At 41.7% G+C, this 22,663-nt stretch overlaps 2 protein-coding genes across 5 annotated transcripts in view; one reads left to right on the top strand and one right to left on the bottom strand.

Moving 5' to 3' along the window:
* Positions 1-2,212: 2,212 nt before the first annotated feature.
* Positions 2,213-13,233, top strand: LOC105277002 (G-protein coupled receptor Mth2). 2 transcript variants are annotated; one of them, XM_011335104.3, is made up of 9 exons: positions 2,214-3,667; positions 4,317-4,667; positions 5,051-5,354; positions 5,679-5,916; positions 8,117-8,349; positions 8,418-8,496; positions 10,493-10,674; positions 11,555-11,738; positions 12,334-13,233. In XM_011335104.3, exons 1-9 carry the CDS (start codon positions 3,398-3,400, stop codon positions 12,674-12,676), a joined length of 2,184 nt encoding a protein of 727 aa, XP_011333406.1. In that variant the 5' UTR covers positions 2,214-3,397; the 3' UTR covers positions 12,677-13,233. The 2 variants fall into 2 exon arrangements, with proteins under 2 accessions (XP_011333407.1, XP_011333406.1); XM_011335105.3 differs by lacking the exons at positions 8,117-8,349; positions 8,418-8,496 and having other exon boundaries at positions 2,213-3,667.
* A 72-nt stretch (positions 13,234-13,305) lies between these two features.
* The window catches only part of LOC105277003 (sodium/hydrogen exchanger 9B2), a 29,994-nt gene continuing 20,636 nt past the window's right edge, over positions 13,306-22,663 (bottom strand). For all 3 annotated transcript variants that reach the window (XM_011335108.3, XM_011335107.3, XM_011335106.3), the window contains 4 exons: positions 21,933-22,197; positions 19,176-19,376; positions 16,990-17,154; positions 13,306-15,428 (listed from right to left, as the gene is read on the bottom strand). In XM_011335108.3, the coding sequence (XP_011333410.1) occupies positions 14,901-15,428; positions 16,990-17,154; positions 19,176-19,376; positions 21,933-22,197 (1,159 nt within the window). In that variant the 3' untranslated portion in view covers positions 13,306-14,900. The remainder of the gene's footprint in view (positions 15,429-16,989; positions 17,155-19,175; positions 19,377-21,932; positions 22,198-22,663) is intronic.

The raw sequence follows: 22,663 nt of genomic DNA, 5'->3' as shown, positions 1-22,663 counted from the left end.
TTATAACACAGTTATATTGCAGTTACAAAGAAAATTATGTAACTTTAACATTAATAACATATAACAGTTGTTATATTGCGTGTTACTTCTGTGTTATATGACAGTTATATTTTGTGTTTGCTGGGTACTTGCAACTCTATCCGCAGTATATACAGCTAGTAACGCAATTACGACACCTTTCATCTAGCCGCTAGCGTACCAAGAAACAGAATACGTGTCTGAAGTCAGGCGCTATATGTTAACTTGAATTATTAGGAAATACAATTATGTATATTTATTTATTTATTCATTGCAAAAAATATGCTGTCACAAGTGTTTTAACAATACTTTAATTTTAAACTTATAATACATATGTTCGGGATTCAATCTGCGATCCGCAGGCTTTGAAAATCAACAATCCGCACGGCCCGAGTACATGATATATCGAATACTCAATCGAATTCGTGAAATAGCAGAGCGAGACACCGCGCGTGTTCGAATTAGCTAATTCGCGTTAGAATAGACGACAATGACAAGACGAATGACAACATGGGCCTCCAAAAAAGGACCATCATAAATTCCTGAAATTCCTTCGGTTGCCTCGTCGTCGAAATTCCTCTCGACACTCGGCAGCAGTCTTCGAACTGTTGTTAGTGATACTTCATTAAGCTAGTCTTACTTCACGCTTTTCGGTACAAGTCACGCACCACCGCTCGTCTCATTGCAAGTTGCGCATTAATCATGGACAAAATTTCTTTGGATAATTTTCTATTACTTCAGTTCAGTTTGAAAATAAATAAAATATAAAGCATAGGAGGAAAACCACGAAGAGAATAGAGTAAGAATAAAAATTGATGTAACAGGTAATTAGTCGCCATGGTAATATCAATAAATAATTCAATTTAGTCGACTGATTGGCAATTCTTTATTGTGTTATCACAACGTTTCGACCGTCATCCGGTCCTTCTCAAGTGAAATAATATTCTAAAATGTTGGCTAACAAAATAGAACGATCATGAAAATCACAAGCACTTCACAATTTCATACTTTCCGATGAGGTAACAAAGAAGTCATAACAATTAATTTGTAGTCTTCTTTGTTACCTCATCGGAAAGTATGAAATTGTGAAGTGCTTGTGATTTTCTTGCTAATTTTCATGATCGTTCTATTTTGTTAGCCAACATTTTAGAATATTATTTCACTTGAGAAGGACCGGATGACGGTCGAAACGTTGTGATAACACAATAAAGAATTGCCAATCAGTCGACTAAATTGAATTATTTAAGAATAAAAACTTTAATACGATTTCAGAATGATAATAGAGAAGGAAAACGTTTTTGATCTGAAAACAGATTGTGACATGGTCGATAGTCGATAACTCTGAAGAGAGCGGGAAATTTAAAATAGTAATTCTGAAGCTGGTTAATAATTAATGTCTCATTAAATTTGACTGGTTGGCCCGAAAATAACAAATTAAGTTTTATATAATTCTTTCGAAATAAATCCTCTTCAATATTTTAAATTTTCTTTTTCTTCCGATTAATTTTTTAAATTATTCGATAAATAATTAATTTAATTCTTTAAGAAAGAAATATTAAGTAAGACTATTTTAGAATTATCAATTTTGTTTTTCATGTTATATTAAGCACATTCAAGTAAATCGATTTTAACGTATCTTCTCTTAGCGGAAGATACATTAAAAACTACGATAAAACTTCAATGTTTTTATTTTATAAGAAAAGAGCAACAGATCATCGTTGAAAACACTCCGAATATAACCAATATCATAGAGATTTTTGCAAATATTTTACAATGTTCAAGATATATTGAACAAAAATGCCGATTCAAAAAGACAATAAAAATGTACTTGAAGAAATCGCGAGCTTTATTATAACTGAAAGTGCGGCAAAGAAAGTGAACAGGAACAGAAACTTAAGGAGCCTCTTTGGAAGGAAAACAGCAAAAGCACCGAAGAGGTGAAATCGGAGGAATAGACAGAAGTGGAGGAAGGGCGCGAGTAAGATGAATGAATGAAGCGACTGAATGCGTAAACAAAAGACTGGGACCAGGGAAGCGGAGGGCAGGAGGCGACGAGACAAGGGAAGCAGATGAGACCGAATGGTTCTGGAAGCGGACGCCTCTTTTTGCGGATCTCGTATATCCGGTATTACCCATGTGTTTGCTTCACTTCTTCGTACTGCTTTGCTCGGTTGAGCGCGCTGAAGAGCGCGTGCGAGCGGCAGTCTGAAGCGCACGCTCGCGTTTGCCGCACGCGGACTTCGCATCAGTGAAGTGATGAAGCACAAATATACTGGATAATAATTACAGTAGCAATAAATTGCGAAAATGAAATGTAAAATTAATTAGCTGCGTGAAAGAGTAATTATGGAAGCAACGTACAATTCTTTCTTCAAAAGTTAAAAACGTGGTGAATGTACTTCACTGAAGGTGGATGATTCGACTTTGCCTGAAGAACTCAAAACGAAGAATAAGTGTAAAGAAGATTGTAGCTCTCTAATTGTTGATTGAACAAATGCTGAAAAAGTATAACGAAGCACTGTTAAATCATCGTACACAAGATTGTGTTGAGTTAATTACACTGCGAGAAGATGATCAGTGTATTTACGATAGAATGTATGAAAATCCGATTTATGGAAAAGTTATGAATATATATGCTTCATATAAGCTGATATAATCTGATCTTATAAGTTTAAGCACATCGAAGAACTTGGTTTTAAAGGATTTAGTAATTTAATATTATTTAATTATATGATATCGAGCATTACATAATCTTTGCAAAATCGTGCAAATTTCAACGTGGTGATTCACGGAAATAATTAGATGACGCTCTCGCTTCAGGGATAACGCCTATTTCCGTTTCCCTCGGATACTTATAATGACATGTGATAGAAACTGACCAAGAAATTGAATCGGTTGACAAAATATTTTAATTCAGGACAATACATAAGCAGATAAGAGAGATCCAGAGAGAAAAAGAGACACGAGTGATAACATCGAGGACAAGTGCGTTTGGAATATTTGTCAAACGCCAATTGCACGATCAAGACAAATTGTTCAAGTACTTGAAGAGAATTAATTCTCTCGTTGCGAGTTAAGGATAATTTCAGCAGTGCGGATTTCAGAGTACGGAATTCTCTTCTGACGCAAGAAGAAGAGAAGTGACGATCATACAACGGCGCGTGACTGATTGCAACTAAAACTGAATACGAAATGATCTGTACGATAAAATAAGAAACAGACTCGATTTCACAATGTAACTGCAGCGTGCAACGGAAGTGACAATCGGAGAGTGATAATTTCAACGCAACTCCGAGCAATGCTCCAAGTGGGGGGGGATAATAATTGGCAGAGAGATCGCTCGTGCAGGATAAACGGATAATTTTATTCTTCTGCCATTATGTTCCCGATCAAATTTGCCCTGTTTATTTTTACATTGTTCGCGACAAGGGTATCGGCGGGATCGCAGATGACAAAGTGCTGTCCGCCGGGGCACATCTTTTCTGGAAACCCGAAAGTGGAATGCGTCCCGGCGCCGAGCAACGCGACGCAGCTTCACGTTCTCCAACGGAACGCCACGGGGGAGTTTCAAGGGCTGCCGCAGTGCGATGAACCCGAGGACGTCACGACAATGCCGCTCAATTCTTTCGATTCCAACAGGTTCATAGAGGTAAACCCTGAAGCAGACCGAGAGAATCGATCTTTTGCTCTTAAACGGAAACGCAGCGCATTCCGGCGTCAAGCGCGAATCGGATCAGACACGTGCAACTTGTAGAAAAAGAAGTGTTGTCATAGAAAATTTGTAATAATGTATAACACGAAAAATTCTGCTAAAAATGCAAATCACAAGAAACGCATGTACCTTTAATTTGCTTCATGTTAATTCGTTTTCGAAAAAATTACCCTTTGAGACAACCACACCCTAAATGTTCACCACTCCCTTAATTTGCCTGAGTATATCCGGGTGTGTCATTATTGTTTTTTTTTTTCCAGAAGAATATAATAAAGTGTGTGCAATAAAAACATTTGCATAGTAAGGTACACTTAGATTATCGTCAGTAATTACACGTGTGTATCTTTAATCTATGCACACGCATTACTCAGCCGTTTGTGCCATTTACAGAGAAAATATAACTTCGTACTTGAAAGTCCTTTTAAGACCATTTTCCTGGAAATTTTCCATCATCATGTGATCATGATCCGTACTATTTGATTCGAATCACGCAATATCTGTTAGATAAAACGCCAGATTTAAATATAGCGTCGTTAAAAACCAAGTGTTGGAGCTCTTTTCCACAAATTTGATAAACTGTTCGTAGGTGCCAGCCTGTCTCGAGATAGTTTACGACCAAGAAACCGAAAAGAGCACCGTGACAGTCGTTTCTTGTCGATCTAACAAAGATCGGCAAATGAAAACTATTAACGCATCCTTGTCGCAGCTCGCGCATATCAGAAAATGTTGCCCTCAGGAGACGATATTTGATGAACGCACGAAGACCTGCGTGTCGTGGACGAACGAATCACAGAGCGTTGTAACATTTCTGCCGAATGGCTTGGCTGACGTAGATTTCGTGATAATATCTAGCGAAGGTCCGCCCACGTGCAAAGGTCCGATCGTCGATTACAAAATTGATCCAGACGATATTTTCTTGAGGAACGATACTTTCTCGGTGAGCAAGACGATCGACTCTCCTAAATTAATCTTCGAATTACATTAAGTGCACGCTGTTATCTTAAATGTCTAAAACAATTTAATTTTATCGAATAAATCAAATAAATAATTTTTAATTTTGATGTATTAATTATCTTAAGAAATAGATATATCGTGCTTGAGTTTTTAAACTTTTCAATGGATATTTCGAGATTTATTTACTTCTTTTGTCTCGCACAATCATCATTAGCTACATTATATTCTTCTTTTTACATGAAAGCCTTCAAAGTATTTTTATTACATTGTCCATGACTCTCTATGTAATGTGACAATCAATTATATACTCCCTTTCGATGCATCAGCGCGGACTAAGATTACATTAGGTGGCAAATAACTTGACAGGTGATAGTTCCAGCGTTCAAGAATGATGTTATCGTCAAAGAGGAGTTGCTTATTAATGAGGACGACACTTGTCTCGAGATGATACCGGATACTGTATCTAATCGAAGGCTGATAGCCCGCATTTGCAGACCGCCGGAATTTTGTGACAAAAACGCCTGCATCAGAAAATGTTGCGCCGAAGATGAATTTTTCTACGCCAAGGGATGCAATAAATTCGCTATACCGGAGGAACCTAAGGAATTTTACCAGGCTTTTGCAAGCGCCGTGAATCAAACGGAATCGTCTGCTTTCAACACGAGCAATGGTCGGTCCGATGAAATTATACGTTTTATTACTTTCTTTAGAGTAGGAATCCATTTTTGTACAAAAAATGAATTATCCCATTAGAATGTTATGAAAGAGTGTACTCAAAGTTGTGTATTTTCCTTTTTATTATAAAATTTAAATTTAAAATTTTTATTATAAAAATTCTGTAACAAATTTAAAGATTCTTTCATCAGGTAAGAATTCATGACTGTCACATCAGTGACAATTCACAACAATTGCAACGAGAGATCGCTCAACGAATACTTATACGCGCGGGATACTCATTACGTTCTCTGATGTGGGTTTCATCTTGATTGCTTAGATTACGGAGTATTAATTGGGAAGCCGTGCCGGTATGACATGTTTCCCGTGCATCCGAGTGAAGAGAAATGGTTTGCGACGTCGGAAGGACACATTTTAATCGAAGGCTACCCGCTCTATCGCCACAACCAATACTGCATGGATATCTTCTACAACAATTCGATGACGCCATTCGATCAAGATTTCCACTTGTTCATGTGCTTCAACAATCCAGTGATACAGGAAAATCGTCGAATCACGTATAGTATCAATTTCTGAATTTTCCATTTTCTATTCTTTTTTTTTTCATTTTTGAAACGCATCGACCAATAGACGATTTCGTAATCGCGCATCTTTATTAGCCGATGTTACGTGCCGACTGTCCGTGATTATAACTGCAGGTATGCTTAACGTTTGGTTTACGATTTTGTTTCGTTGTGATTAGAACTCGTTTGTATATTAAGACTCTTGGATGGGTGGTAATACCGGATACGAACTAGGAATCTCGATTTCTTTACGGTTCAACCCGAACAACTCTCGTAATTTACAAACTACTCGACGAGGATCACCCTTACGAATTTCGCGATAGTTAGGATAATTGTGATCGAAAGTGAGTTCATTTCACGGATTACGTAAGGGATTTGCTTTGATAATGCTCGATCGGCTTCTAATATTGTTAATTTCTGGATGAGAGGAAACGGGTCCTGGTTATTAGAGTAAGCAAGTCGGAGATGGTAACGGAGCTTCTTTTCTTGGAATCTACGCCCCTTCTTAGTAGGCGTGGAAATGAATTGAGTTATATCTATCCGCGGATTCCTGTAGGATTATGGTCGCAAGTTAGGGCCACACTCTTCGGCAGCGCCAACCTGAACAACTAGGGCCACACTCTTCGGCAGCGCCAGTCGCAAATCCTCCAGAAAATCGAAATGAATAATTCGACCGGAAACAAGAAATATGGAGAAGAAGCTTCGTTGATATCTCGTAATTGTTTCTTCAAAGCTATTTATTGATACTAATGTGAATGGTGTGATGATCGGGTTCGGAAACGCAATATCGTGAATAATTCTACCTTGTCGTGGCTCTGGGGAGAGCAGTCGCCGCAGTTTCGCTACCGCTAGATGCTCGGAATTTATTCTTAAACGTAGAGATCGGATTCTACGTTACTCGACACCCAAGACTATGAAAACGAAAACGCACTATCGAAAAATGATTACTTATTGACGCTAGCTGGCCTTCTGCAGGCCCTTTTATATCGTGGACGAAGAGTTGAAAATATCGATGGTGGGACTGATTTTCCACCAATAATGTTTAGGAAAATCGGGCCCGCGTCTTCGTCTCAACGTTATCTCGGTTCTATGGAGGGAGGCCCTTCGCGTAAACATCCCCGTACAGAACCTTAATACCTGAGTTCATTAATTACGTAGTTCGCCTTATGATTATAATATTTTCCTCTCGATATTAATTTCGTGATTGCAAAATGGATCTTCTGGGATTTTGAATGGTTGTTGTATCTGTTTTTAATCCAAAGATATGTATATTAAAAGAAATAATGCTTATTTTAAAAGCTGCAATCGTATTAAATTCCATCTATATGATCGTTTGCATTCAAGAGAATAATAATATAAAATTTCCTAAATTATAAAATGACTATATATATATATATATATATATAATATGATATAATATATATATTTTGAAGGTTTTAGAAAGTGCTAGAAGGTTCTAGAAAGATGCTGGTATGCGCGGATATTTACACTATTTTATTGCCAGGCTCGCGATAACGCTCGCTACGGCTAGCAGGCTTGCCTGCCGGAGCCTTCGAAGATCGTTCGAGAACCTTCTATCCGATGAAGGGCTACTGACGTAACAGCCGATTTATTATAGCTTTATATTATTTAGTTATTCTGGTATATAGTCGAAGGCAAAGAACGAAAAATCCTGAGCAAACTATCGAATTATAAAAATACCTCGGAAAAACCGAAATTATCGAAATTAAAAACCTCGTAATTATCGAAAAATCGTTTTCAAGAAATATGAATTCGCGAATTTCGGGATTAAACCGACGACTACGTGGCTTCTATTAATGTACGGCGCTAGGGCATCTCGCAACTGTGCACACTCAAGCTCCCTCGCCGCATATTCTGTCAAATTTGGCGAAACTCGACTGGTTTGATTTGTTTAAACTTCGCGAAGTCAAATAAACTCGCAGCGTGCCGGCATCGCCGGTACAATAGACGGTGCTCGGCGTATTCGAGGGGCGTAAACGCTCGGGTTTCGTATATGGGGGAGTGAACAGCAGCATTTGTCAACGTCTATCAAACTGACCGAAGGGCGTAAACGCTCGGGATGAGTCAATCTCATAAGTAGGAAACAAACGATTCGTGCACATTGTCCAATTTAAAGCACGAAAATGAAATAAAATAACACGAAATATATCTGTTGTCCGGCGCCGCTTGACAGCTTCCGCGTGAACACCGCCCTCGAGATCGTCAGCTGCACGTTCCTGCTGATCACCCTGTTGGTGTACGTCTGTCTGCCGAGTCTACAGAATCTCCATGGCAAGACGCTCATGTGCCACGTGGGCAGCCTCTTCCTGGCCTTCACCTGTCTGGCCATCCTCACTTGGGTCGTGCCCGGCAGCCCGTTTGACAATGAGGAGAAAGAAACCGCCAGGATAACGTGCAAAGCATTAGGTTGGTGGCGAACGATACCGGGAACCGCATACAAAGCAACGTTAAGAAAACGAAAAATATTTTTCCAGCCTACACCATGCTTTTTTGCTTCCTGTCGTCGTTTTCCTGGCTGAACGTCATGTGCTTCGACATATGGTGGACCTTCGGGTGAGTCGTCCGCGACAATACGATCGGAGGGCCAATCGAGGAAATGAGATCAATGGGAGAGCGCGATCGTTTTCTGATCGGACGTTCAATAACCTGCCCTTTTCGACGAGTGTTATTATCATTATTCGACGAACAGTCGGCCCTTTTTAATAATTTTACGACAACGAGAGGTTTCTGTCAATTATTGTGTTGTCTCATTTGCTCGAGAGCCTCAATTGATCCATTGACCTTCTACAAAATGTCTCGCCACTTGAGCGTGCCAATTAACCCCCTACCCTCCCTTTCCTTCGTCGTCATACGGGCGTACACAGGTTCCCTACGAATTCATCGTGCGCATACTATGTAGTGAAAAGAAATATACAACGGCAAACATCAAACAGCGAAATGACTCAACGCGTTTTATATAGCTCCAGCTCTATATGCACAACGCGCGAAGAAGCCCTCCGCTCACACAAAGAGCTCGAATTAAAAAAATCTGTGGCTTCGGTTCGTCGTCAGATCACTTTTGATCTTTCGCATTCCTTCCGCGCGCAGGAACACCGTAATAATATTATTACGTAATCTAAAACTTGATGTCTTATGATGGAGATATGATCCAGATGGAATTTAATCTTCCGGGACGAGAAAATAAATAATTATCGAATTTGTGCGAAAGCAAAGCTATCCGGGGGATGCACCGTGCCGCATGCAAAGATCCGATGATTACGCTCGATTGGACGTGCCTTGTCTCTCGTTCCTTGGCGGTCGCGGGCGTTTGTGTGTTCAAGACGCTATTCTATAGTTGGGGGATTCGTAAATATACGGAGAAAATAGATCCCAACGCTGGAGGGACGACGATACCGGACGACGTCGTGTATGCCAATGCCGCGTCTCCCGGATCGGGAATTCCACGAGTCCGTTTCTTACGCAGCCGCATTATTCATTCGTCGTGCATCGAAAGTGAATTACGCGGTACTCGCGCGTGGTACTCGTTCTTAGGACTTACCACTTGTTGAACTTTGCAAAAACGATCATTGCAGATCTCCGCAACCTCCGCAGTTTAGTGATGAGCCAGCTGACAGAGCACAGACACTTGATTCGCACATTAGTAAATTTTTATTATTATCCGGTAAATTATTATTTCGGATCGTAACGCGAGTATTGTACCAGGCGCAATCAGCAAGACTAGGTGACAAGAAATCGATTGAAAAATGAAGAAAGAAAAATCGACGAGAGACTCAGCAAGCTTAACGAGAATAAATGCTGTGGATGCTTTGAATGAATCTTGAGACTGCTGTTTTTTATATATATACTACAAGATAAGATTCTGGAATTTTTGATAATCCAGTAGGAAAGATAAGGAAGTTGTAATTCGACGGGACTAGATTATTGGAAAAGGGATTAACATTCAAGTGAGTGTTGATTTTTCTAGGCAATCTTAGGTCGGATGATCGAAGATCCGGGCGAGGATTAATCTTCGTTTCCGTGGATGATGGTCACCTAAGTAAATTGAAGAATCAAGTGTCAATAGTGTAAATCGGTTTCTCGGCGGAGATCTTCTTGCGGCATTGATAATTTTGTGTGACGTCCCTCTTTGGTAAGCCGGGTTCCTGCACTTGTCCGTTAGAGTTGCCACTATTGTTGCGATAGTTTGATTTACTTAAGAATTGTCTTCTCGAGGTAAAGATTGATATAATGTGATCTCGAATAGATAAATTCTTGCTCCAACTCGGCGCGTGAAGGAATCTCGGCTTGATGAAAGAGATGTATTTCTTTAATTGCAATTTCCTGCGAAGGAAAGGAATCGTGGACGCAACAGTTCAATTAAATCATTCAATTGAAGCGTCAACTTGAGGATGACGCTTATAGGACACACAGGAAATCCCGCGCCTCTTCTTCAAGCTCGACGCATTTTCTCAGATACTCGAGATTACTCTGTTCTCTCGGCAATACTCAACACATGCATTTTTAATCCTTGCTTTTAAGAAATTAAATAATCATTCACTCGTCCGCGCAGGATTCTACGCGGAAGTACGATCACGAAGGCGCGTGGACACCGGAAGAAGTTTCTGCTGTACTGCTCGTACGCGTGGGGCCTCTCCCTCCTGGTGTCGATCTTGGCAATCGTCGCCGACAGCACGGACATCCTCCCGGATTATTTGCAGCCCGATATTGGAAATAGGAACTGTTGGTTTACACGTGAGTCATCAGCGAGGACCTGCTGTTTGAAATGTGATGTAACGCAAACTTGTCAACGCTAATTACCAAGTTCCCGGAAAGATCGTTGACTTCGTAATGAAAGGCTTGGCTCTGTCTTAAAACGCGCTCCAGTGCGCTTCCTTGTTATTATAATTTACGTCGTTGAGAGGGAGGACTCGGGAGATTTGCGGCGTGGGATGGGTTGTAGTCAGAAAATTCGCGTTCGGCATTCAAAGTTCACCGTATCGAGGCGCGCGCGCAAACACAAAGTTCTCTTTGAAATTCCCGAAGCTGCGCGATCGTCGCGTAGCAATTATCCGATAATTAAAAAGTTTCTCGAACGGTCGCACTTGATCGGACTAGGGAGTTCAAGCATCCTTGCGCTCCGATACATAAAGTGCAGCGGAACTAACTACTCGCGTAATGAGTATCATTTGTATGGTCGAAGTAATTGCACCCGAGAAAGTCGCGGACAAATACCGTTCGAAGCGTAAGAATACCGGAGTGGTATCATTGAATCGCATTTTTTAATGCTGCGCCTTTTACCTCAACGATGTATTTAACAAAGAAAACAATTTATTTAACAAAGAGGTGATCTTTTTTTCATTAGAAAAAAATGCTAATAGAGGGATGGTAAAACAATAATACTTCGATGAAAGACAATATTTTTCATACCATTATCACCACACCCATTTTCGATGAAAAGCGATGCTTTCGTGTTTTCGTCGCATAATTGTCCTCATTACGAGGAATATATTCTTTAACATATATTCTTTTATATATAATTCTTGTATAGATATACATATTATATATTTTTTAGAATATATTTCATCATGAAGAATGTATTTCTTCAATTTTTTTTATCAAAATGACGTTGCAGAGGACTCGAGTTCCTACGGCGAACTGACTTTCTTCATCGGGCCGGTGACAGTTCAGCTGATAGTCAACATGGTGTTTTTCATTCTCACGTCGGTGCACTGCAATAAAGTGAAGGCGGAGATCAGAAGAATGACTACGGATCCTGCGGACCCTAGGAGTAAACGGTTTCATTCCGATAGGATCAAGTGAGTCGTGTTTCGTTTCTTTCGTCAACTCAGCAAGATCAAGATTTGACGTTTTCTTCCTCGCTTTCAAAGAGACGATTGTAAACGGAAAGAGATACTTTGGCCATAAATCCGCAGTAAATTTGCGTGATTTACGTAACTCTGGAGCATGCGTGCGATTTCGACGCCGATTTCAAATCGTATTCAAAGAGTGATCTTCCCCGAAATCGTTTCCACGCGACCTACGCAAAAACGCAAGAATCGCTTACTATTTCAAACTAAAACTAGAAACCTAATAAAATCGCGCGTTTGCAGGAACACGTTTGGTTTACATTACATTAAACTTACAACGCCAACCAGTCGGTTAGCCGAGTTAGAGAGTGGGATGTACTTTTTTAAGAATAACCGATAGAATTCAATCTACCACTAATAAACGATTTTGTAACATTTATTAATTTATTTATTGTTACTTATATATGCATGTAAGTTTAGAAGCCACTTGATTGAAGTAGAACCAGCTTCTTTACGCAGAGAAATTATAAAATGTACAATTATATTAAAAATTTTATATTATGAAAAAGGGAATTTTATTTATAGTGTTTTTTCGGTTTTACAGATTTATGATGAATATAAAATTGTTCATCGTTATGGGGATATCCTGGACCTGCGAGGTGATCTCGTTTCTTCTAAAGAAATACCTAGAAGACGTTTCCTGGCACCAAACATTGTTCTACGCCAGCGATGTCTTCAATTTGCTTCAGGGCCTGCTGATCTTCATCCTCTTCGTCCTAAAGAATCGCGTTTACCAGGCGCTTCGCAAGCGATTGGGATTCGATAACAATAAAAAACCGAGCCCGACGTGCAACGCGAAGATGGCTCTGCAAGACCCGCACAGAGTCAGGAAAAGTGCAAGCACCAGCACGTTAACGACTACGTTTGTGATCAGCTCGGCGCCATAAAAATTCAGACTGTTTAGAGACTGTTTTGTGCAACTTTAATTCACGTTCATGTTCACTTTTCTCACATTTGGACGCTGCTAGTATCACACTCTTGACAGTATGTGTATCACGCCATAATGTGAATAGGAATAATGTCAAAGAAACCTACAGCACTTTTAACATTTTCCTTTGCGTAACATGTGATGCCTTGCGGAAAATGTCTGATAATTATAAATGGCAGTTTTGTACGTTACGACAGGTATAACGTATAAATAAGCACGATATTAAAATAGTACAAAGCCGTGTATGTATATAAAGTGTCATTGCGTGGTTAAATGGAATGGTTCCTGATATATTTTTACGCTTGTATGCTTGTGCATTAAAAAAAATACTTTGATGTTACTGGTATCGAAGGAAATCTACACTTATTGATTTTATAAAATGTACTTTAATAACTTTTCAAACGAGCTCTAGTAACTTCTGTGTGTGTGGAACGGGCTACTCTTTTATAAACTGATTCCCATGTGTACGCAGACAGAATTAAATCATATGCTAAAATAATATTTTCCAATGATCAAGTATAATGAAATTTTTTAGAGAAAGAGAAAAAAGAGCTTTCCTCTCTTTCTCTCTTTTTCTCTCTTCCTCTCTTTCGCGTATTATTTTAAAAATATTATCATTATAAATTTATCGGATTTTATTCGTCGCATATGTGACACTGCAATATCAATTTCTCAACAATCGATAGGAGCTGAATAAATATTGGCAACTCCACAGGTAGCAAAAATTGCTTTTATTTTTAATATATAGTCAAATAAATTCTAACAATGAAATTAACAGTTTCCCAACGATGTATCTGTTCGCAGCATAATCCATTCATTTACACTATCGTTTCCGGAATCGTTGAGAATGAACTTCTACGTCATCCTAAAATTAAAATTCGAGTCTGGCTGGTTCTTCCACCGAAGATGGAGAAGAGAAGAGTTAAAATATTCAAGAGAAGAGTTAAAATATTAGGTGGCACTATTTTACATATCCATCTAACTCTAATATCAGACGTTTTGCCTCGCATTTACACCTCCTCGAAATAAACGTCTCACTTAAACTTTATAATAACGCAATCACCGTTCATCAATCATTCATCGAACACAATTCTCATCAAATTGACGCACGCTTAATACCGGTGAGTAATATTATAATATATTAATAGCAAACCAACGCATACGCAATAGCGTTTTTTGTACTTGTTACAAAAATGTCTTTACGTGTCACATGGCAACCTATCGCCCAACGGGTTATTTTCTTCGACAAGGGCTAAGTTGGGTGAGTTAATCGGCAAGTTGCTTATTAAAACGTGGTTGCTTCTTCTGTAACGCAATCTGGTCTTTTTGCTTAAAGATACGAGGAAATCAGTACCAATAACAAATCTATTTAAACTATGTATGTACATGTATAATAAAAGATGTTTGCAGCGGCTTATTCATATTTGTGCACATAAAACAAAGTGAAGATAAAAGGAAAAATATACCTAAATATTATCAACAAATCGATCAAGGCTCTCTCACAGCAGATGTTAGAAAAGATGCATTTTTAAATCACAGGATTCAATGTCAGAATTTATAATGTGTAAACTTATAAATCCGCAAACACTAGGTTCCTTATATTTTTGAATATTTCCAGAGTTCGAGTTCCAGGATCGTAAAAAGCATCGGAATCCGGATCAAAAAATGTATGCAACCACATTTTTGTATTCCAATATCATCGCGCGCTGCGCGGAACACGCCACTCCTCGATCCTTATTTCATGCCTAGGAATCATCGCTTATAAACCCGCGTTTCCGGCTACGAAACAGACAGACGTTCTCGTGCAAACAATTAGATATAGTCTTTTCTCGCGTACAACTTAAGGTAAAAGTTCCAATCATGCTACCACTGCAATATCACCATAATTATTTCATCTTCATTCACAAACATCAGTCAGCTACCAATGATCACACCGATGAAAGTATATAACTGTCAATCATCAATGAAGTATGTAACATCAATCCTCTTGATCAATCAGCCATCTTCTCAGCGTCTTCTCGGCGTTTGATCATCAGCGTCCATGTGAATACACATTCGTGGCCATTAAATCCATCACGTCTTGAGCAGTTAGCTCCTCAAGGCACTTTGAAGCGTCACTGGATGCCGGGGAACGGCGGCGGGCTCTCATCTGTTTGGCTTAGAACCCGAATTAAACGCGACTGTCAGGGTTTCCGGTCGTTCGCGGTCTCCTCGAGGTCCGGGTCCTCGTTGATGATCGAGATGTCGCGGATCGAGGGCCGGCGCGTCTTCCAGACTTCCGGCGGTCCCACAGGCGCGGTAGTCTTCGTCAGTAGCTTCGGTCCTGAGAGCGAGATCACGATGGCACCGGAAGGTGCGGTCAGCAGCACCGACAGCACGCACATCATCAGCACCGTCTGCGCGTACTCGAGCTGCTTCTCGTCGTTCTTGTCGACCTCGTCTAGAGTCACCGGACCTAACGCCGCCTGCACGGTCGCCTTTGACATCCACGAGAGCGCGATGAAGACCTTCTCCTTGAGATTGAGCTTGGAGCCGATGCTGACCAAAACAGTCGCGCTGATACGGATGACGATGCCGGCGAGCAGACAACCCAGACCAAGGTAGACCGTCTTCCCTTCGAGCTCGTTGATCCTGATCTGCGTGCCGGTGACGCCGAAGAGGATCGGCTCGAATATCATCCAGAAGATCTCGAACGACGTGGCCACCGGATTCTGCAACGAGAAACCGTACGGTCATGAGCGGAAACGAGCTTAAGCGTGAAGATTCTGCAAGATGTATCTACTTGTTTCAGTGTCGAAAGTGGCGATAGATGGCACAAAGGCGACAAAGAGCGTTAATAACAGCCATTTAATTAATTCAGCTTTCGCTGAGAGGGGCGTACAATGTTGAATAATAAAAAGCCACAAATAATGGCGTCCCGCGAAATTTCCTCTAAAGGAGGGTCGATTCGGTATTCGGCGATGATATCGCGTCGCATTGTCCGCGCGCACGATATCGGGATATGGAAATCTTCCAGCGTTGCATGGAAATGCAGAATATCCAGGGGTTCATGCGGTGCAAGCCCGTATTTACTGCTATTGTTTACACACGCTTGCGGTGCGTAGAAATCTCAGTCGATATTGATTTATTTTATTTTATTTCGTGCTGTTTCTCGATAATGCTGACGCGTAGGAGTATTATGGGAACCTGTAGCATGCGTTAATATATATTTTATACAGCTTTCCTCAAGATATCATTAATCAGAAGCGATATTGAGAAACGATACCGATCAAATTTTTACGTTATATACAAGTAAATAAAAAAAGTTATAATTTCATATAATCGCATTGATTTCGCATCGAGTTTGATTTCGTATTTAATTGCACGTCTAATCGCGTCTTAAAATAAAAATAATTACATTTAATCGGATCTGATAACGTATGGAAACGTATCGGAAAAGAGAGAGATACAGAAAGACGAGATGGCGAGATACAAGTATATCTAATCAAGCTCTCCTGAGATTATGTATCTGACAAAATTTATAATAATTACACACGAGATATACGCGTCTGTTTAAAAGGAGAAATGCGTTTTGGCGGAATTTTAACGTTTTGCGTATTCGCAAGAGCGTTCGTGATTATTTACGGCGAAACCAGGGACACCGCCATCGCCCGCGTCGCCGATTGTCCACTCGCACAGTAATTAATTCAGCCGGGATAAATTATGCCGTCACGGACGATATACGCCGCACATATCATAATATCAGCAGTAATATCGACAGACACTGGTAACAATCGCGTCACGGAACGAAAGAACGTGTGTCGCCGACCTGTCGACAGCGGGAATTCCATGGGGCGGATGCGGAAATAGGAGCGAGCCGGTTGACTCCCAATCCACCCCCGCCGGATGATGTGTCGGCCTGAATATTTCACGAGATTCAAGTTATTGGGGCAGGAGGACGAAGCGCCGCGTAACACTCTCCAACGCCCGTCGATTATATATTTATATATCATATTATATATTATATATATTATATCATAATATCGCGCATTATAAATTGGTATTGGTATTGCGTACGCGGGAAATTATTAATCGACGCGCCCGTCGTCATCATCTCGCATTGTCAATGATGAACCATTTGTCCCCGTTAAATTAACAATTGGTAACAATTGGATGTAGGTTTGATTTGCAGTTCGAATTACTGTTTGATCTGTAAATCTGGAATTTTTTAAATATTGGCACGGTTTAGTCTGTTTAGTGTGTTAAAACGGAGGGTTATAAGGTCACACTTACGTCGTCCACTTCCCAGCCTTCCTGTTGCCAAAAGTAACAGCTGACGAAGGCTGCAGCCACGACCGCCAGCGGTCCGGCACCACCGAGCTCGATCGCCTCGCTGCCGAAAACCGCCAGCAGCCCACCCCCGAGCAGCATCAGCACTCGGAGAGGCACTATGAAGGGCTGCAACATTAGCACATAAACGAAGTGTTAGCATCGTGTCATGATTACAAAATGATTTATTGATCTTATAAGAGCCAAGTTTCCAGATACGGATCTCCTCATGCAAAACGACATGCTCACGCTCGCCTGTGCAAGAGCACGTTTTGATTGCTCGGATAGGAAAGGATTAAGGACCCTCACACGAATTGCAAAATAAATTTCTTACATCTTCTTGCAAATCTTCTCAAAAGACGACAAGTTGAGCAAATTTCTCTCAGCAGCATTAAGCACATCTTGAGAAAGATCCGATATCAAGCAGGAAATGCGCGAAGTAATCTAAACTTAGCAAGCGGCAATGAAATATGAACGATCTTCGCGAACAAGGCGTTGATTTTCAGACGGCCTCGTTTAAAAATATAATTTCTCCGGATCTCTCTCTGGTGCGCGCCGTGGCACGAGCTTACCCGGAGCCTCAGATCGGGCTGCAGCGAGCCAAGAATACTGCAACCACCGCCGCAGTGCAACGACGCTAATCCTTAAGTGAATGACACTTTGAGCATGACCTGCGGTAACCGAGTGCTCGTCAACCCCTCGTCGAGTCCGCGCGCAAACATTTAACTCCTCCGAAATCGACGGCCCCGGGGGCCTCCGGGGGTCTCTGGCCGAATCGAATTGAAATTCAAATTTTACGCGATCGATGAGAGAAACACCGATATCGCGCGGGAGATACACCTCACGACGCTTGCGTTTGCACGATCAAATGCGGCATATATCATTCGCAGGAAGATCCATTATCTCGACTACATTATCTTCTCCATGAGGGTTCCGTTGTATTTCGGGTGTTCCATACTCATATCGAGGGCGGATCTATTTGCGCGAGGTGTCCGTCCTAATTATGCAAACCTGCCGACTCGTGCATCAAATATGAATACGCTTGCATCTCTTGATCGAGAATCTGCGAGACTCAGGCAAGCGCGGCAAGCGAGTGACGGCGAAATAAATGTCGCAATTTACGAGAGAGAGTTCGCGCGCGTAATGAAAATGTCCGAAAGGGTGCGTACCACTTCTCCGAAAATTTCCAGATTTGCTTTTCCGTCCTGTTCTTCTTTCTGAAGGATAACTGATAATCTCGCGGACGCAAATAGGGGTGTCGCCAAGCCGGAAATGCGAGCCGCGTCGACGAGAGCGCGCTATGATAGTCGCGGGCGATCTGCGGCGATCTGCGGTGCAGTTCGCAGATCATAAAGTGTTTACAAGATTTTTGTGGCCAGACGCGATGGCCACGTAAGTGGATTTATCCGACGATGGTAGATTTACTCGGATTTGCTGCGCATGCTGTATCCCGGCGAGTGCATTCGCGGTATGCAGCGAAATCCACTGCGAATGAGAGGGAGATGCGAGTGCATCGCGGTGTGGGGTGAACGACTTCCCGTCGGTTGACCCTGTTTCCACCGTTACCCTTTATATTCTTGCATCCCAGAGTACAGTCGACTTGCGATTTCGCGCTATCGGGCGAGCCGCACGCTGCGTAAAATGCTAATTTCGCCGAGGATGTTCACCGGACCGGTGAAGCGATCAAAAGCGATGATGCTTCGATTCTGAGCTTCGGAAAAACCGCGTAACAACGTTGTCTCCAGCCGGCTGACAGGAACATCCTCCCCCCTGTGCATTTTAAGAGCCGATCGGTGGAGAAATGTCAAAGATAGCGGGAAAATACATACGACACGCCATTTTACGTATACTCCGTACTTTAGGGCGCTTTTTCTCGGGAGCACGTTCTCACGAGCGGCGGCTGACATAACTTATGAACGGAAGTAGCGACGCGTTGCAACTTAAAGAGGGACGCTCGAAACACATCCCGGCGTCGCGCAGGCCACCGACACCGCTGCGAAATAAGTAGTTTTTCTCCCTTGCAAGATTCATCCGCGGCGCACCCGATCAATCTCGCGTTTCCGATCGGAGCTGCGGGAACTCAGCTTGCCACTCGTAATTTCTAATGCTGTTCGTAGAGGGAGGGAGAAGAAAAAGGGAGAAGTACTCACGTCGCCCTTTTCCGGCACATATTTCGCCAGCCAGCCCCACATGATGCCGAATCCGAGGCCGCCGACGATGGCGATGGGGCCCTGTAGGATCTGGTACCACAGGGCGTCGTGGGAAAACATGACGCTCTTGATGATCCCATAGATCGCCACCGATGCCGCGTCGTCGATCCCGGCCACTGCAATGATCAGCGTCGGAATCCCCTGAAACGTTATGAGCTCGCTTTAATAAAACTGATTCCGCGGGCGAAATTTCGCGCGTCAGTTTATCTCCCGCTGATATGGCCAATAATACGTGTAAAACGAGCGATAATGGCATCCCGCATCAATAATGATCGTTACTTCTAAACACGAAAATGAGTAACATTGCGGTAAATTTCGATATTCAGTGATAATAATGCGTTATCGTTTAATAACAGGTTGCATTGCACGCGTGACGGTGTATGCGACAGGCATGTGTGAACGCTTATTGACTGTTTATCGACTTGTTAATGATGCGTAAACGTATTAAGAATTTAATGTTTAGCTCTATTATGTCATTATATAATTACAGAGTTTTGAATAACTCACATACAATGGATAATGTGCACACGCAGGATTACGATAATAATAATTAATATAGTTTACGCAAAGCGCAAAGCGAAGGAAGCCAAGCAAGGAAAGAAACGGAAGAGATGAAACGATTTTCAAGAGCCCTCGTCTCGATAAATCGTTTGATTTACGTCAATTCGCTAATGAAAACTTTTTATTGCCACGCTTGCAAAACAAACAGACTTCGAACGACTTTAGCTTATTTGTTTATTTCCAATTTCTCAGTACTCTCCATTTAATTAAAGCTCGGAGATGACGCGTTTATTAAAACGGATTACAAAGCAAGAAAGCGCAGAGCGTATAAGAGAAATAATACAAAACGAGGTTCCACATTCTATGAATAAAATACGATAGCTCAGGCATCATGATCCATCACGACATCCGGGAAGAGAAGCTTGAAGGTATAAAATCCGCATAAAAGTAATAATTCGCGGAAAAAAGAAATCAAGATATTTTTCTTAAGAAAAGAAGATTCAGGTATGAAAGGATTAGATGCAGGTATATGTGTATAATAATAGATAAAAGACGAGAGATAGCAAGAAAGAGAGAGAGATAACTACACGAGGTGCTACTGAGAGTAGCCGACGATACTCGAGCACGATCTTCGTCGGATGCAGCGTTATCGGCGTCACGATAACTCGTGTTCGAGATTTAAGTCCACCTACTATCATAATTTTCCAAGACTACCAGCATAAAGATAACCGGATAGATGAACAAAGAGAGTAAAAGAGACGGGGTGGAGAAAGCCTAATAGATAGTGCTGCAATGGCAAAGATCAACGCTCGAACTTGCTTCCGCTGGAGCAACAAAGTACAACCAGTACTCGCGGTTGTAGCTGACAAATACTCGTGGATGCTGGGGAATTTCCAGCCAAGATCGATCGACGTCTTGTCTAAAAATTTTCCAAAATTAGAAGAATCCTTTCCCCTGCTTATCCCACAAAAACCGACGAAAGGCGCAGGTGGAATAATCGTGCATGCGACGATGCATCACGTCGTCGGGTCGTCTCTTCCGGTCGCGTCGCATTACATTTCGCCAAATGAAGAAGCACCGTCTGCATGCATGTTTCGGCCCATGAATATCGCATTCGCCCCCGATGGTCTTTGTACTGAGCTCCAACGACTTCCAACCCATTTCCTAAACTGAATTATTTAGGTCCGGTACGTTCCCGGCCGTTTCATTTCTGTTGCTCGCCGCGAGGTCCTTTGTATCGTTTCGTCTCGCATCGTTCGGCAAATTTCTCTGACCTCCGCCCGATCCATGGTTATTAATTATATTGGGGACAAGGGGGAGGGAATTTCACTTGATTTGTCGTGCGGCAAAAAAATCGGGAGGGAGAGCGATTCGTCTTGCAGGATATTATGCAACGCTCGCACGAATCCCATTTCGCGAATACGATCTCGCGGCGAAACGTTCATTACGATTATCGCGTCCGCGCCGCATAGTAAGACGGAAGAAAATTTAATTACTGTCCCGTTGCGTTCATTAACATGAAAATTCCTGTAATGTTGCGCGCGTTAAACACCGCGGAGGCTCAAACACGGCGGTCGTGTACCAGCGCGTTTATACAAATTCGCTTTGCCACGGTATTCGATTAATATAAAACACGAACCGCGCCATGTAATCCAATTATTAGCGCAATTACGATTAAATATTAATTTAACGACATCCGCAATAACCATCATCCGCACTACGGAGTAATACAGAGTACTGCGTGAAAGCTCATGGACTGGTAACTTTCTCGTTTCCAGTCTCATTTTCATAGTTTGTTAATTCCATAAATCGTAATGTAATCGTTGACACCCAAGTTTTAATTACAAATATATAAAGAGGAAAGCATCGCCGTAGACAAATACATTTACTGGAATAGTACAACCACAGAAGAGACGGCTGTGTAGACGTTAATTTCTGAGTAAATTCCAATTATTCGCAAGGGAAAATTGTCACATTAAATCCATACCATTTATCATTTGTTTAACACCTCCGGATCTATCGTGAGTCTATTTCGCTGTCTAATGTGCGCAAGTCGGGCGAAATTACAGGAGAGTTATGATCTATTCTTAGGAACAAGAGGAAGAGAGAAAGAGGAGGAGAGACAGGCAGATACGAGATCACGCAGTGAGTGAATATTCAAATATTCCAACAAAGGGCTGAATAACCCGGTCTTACCTTGGCGACTCCGTAACCTTTGGCACGTAATCTGAAGAGGCAGGGCACCACGACGGCTGGCGAGACGGCTGCTATGATGCTTCCGAGGAGGAAACCCCATACCCATGGCAAATCCAGGAGATACTTCGTCGTTACCGCTATCACCGTGGCTTCCACTACCCACGGTATCAAGCCGAGCTTCGGCACGGTGACTTTTAATCGCTTCAGAGCGGTGGGATCGAGATCCAAGCCCGCTCTAGTGAGTATGATAACCAGGGCAATTTTCCTGAGAATGGAAAACAAAAGTTTATTTATATTTAAATTAATTAATGATAAATAATTAATGAAAAAAATCAAATTTTCAATTTTTAATTCAAATTCTTTAATTCAAGCACGTGATACGTATTGATTTTCTTGCACGATTATACTACGTCCGCTACTGATTAGAACACTGTTGGCAGAAAGAACGAAGGAAAATTTCGCAGGCTGCGAAGAATTTTCCTCCCGAGGCAACTTGTTACGCGTAAAGTGCGCTGTGCACACCCTCAACCAACGCGTATTTTCAAGTATTCGTTGTCGCAAACAGCTCGAGGAAGAAAGCGACTCGCTTAGCTTGCGCAGACAAAGAAAGTCGATATTATCTCTATCTTTCTTCTTTTTCTTTCTGTCTCTTCGGCGAGTCTTACGTTTTCGGATCCCCGTATCCGCAAATCTGGAGCACGCGGCGGAAGTTCGCGGTCAGCGCATCGCGC

The sequence above is a fragment of the Ooceraea biroi genome, chromosome 3 (assembly GCF_003672135.1).
Source record: "Ooceraea biroi isolate clonal line C1 chromosome 3, Obir_v5.4, whole genome shotgun sequence".
NCBI classification, from domain to species: Eukaryota; Metazoa; Arthropoda; class Insecta; order Hymenoptera; family Formicidae; genus Ooceraea; species Ooceraea biroi.
Note: the sequence above shows the minus strand (reverse complement) of the source record. Positions and strands in the feature narration are given on the sequence as shown.

Coding starts and splice junctions, on each gene's coding strand:
- LOC105277002 (XM_011335104.3), top strand. CDS start 3,398: ATGTTCCCGATCAAATTTGCCCTGTTTATTTTTACATTGTTCGCGACA. Junction 8,350..8,417: donor GATAACGTGCAAAGCATTAG/GTTGGTGGCGAA, acceptor ATATTTTTCCAG/CCTACACCATGCTTTTTTGC. Junction 11,739..12,333: donor TTTCATTCCGATAGGATCAA/GTGAGTCGTGTT, acceptor TCGGTTTTACAG/ATTTATGATGAATATAAAAT.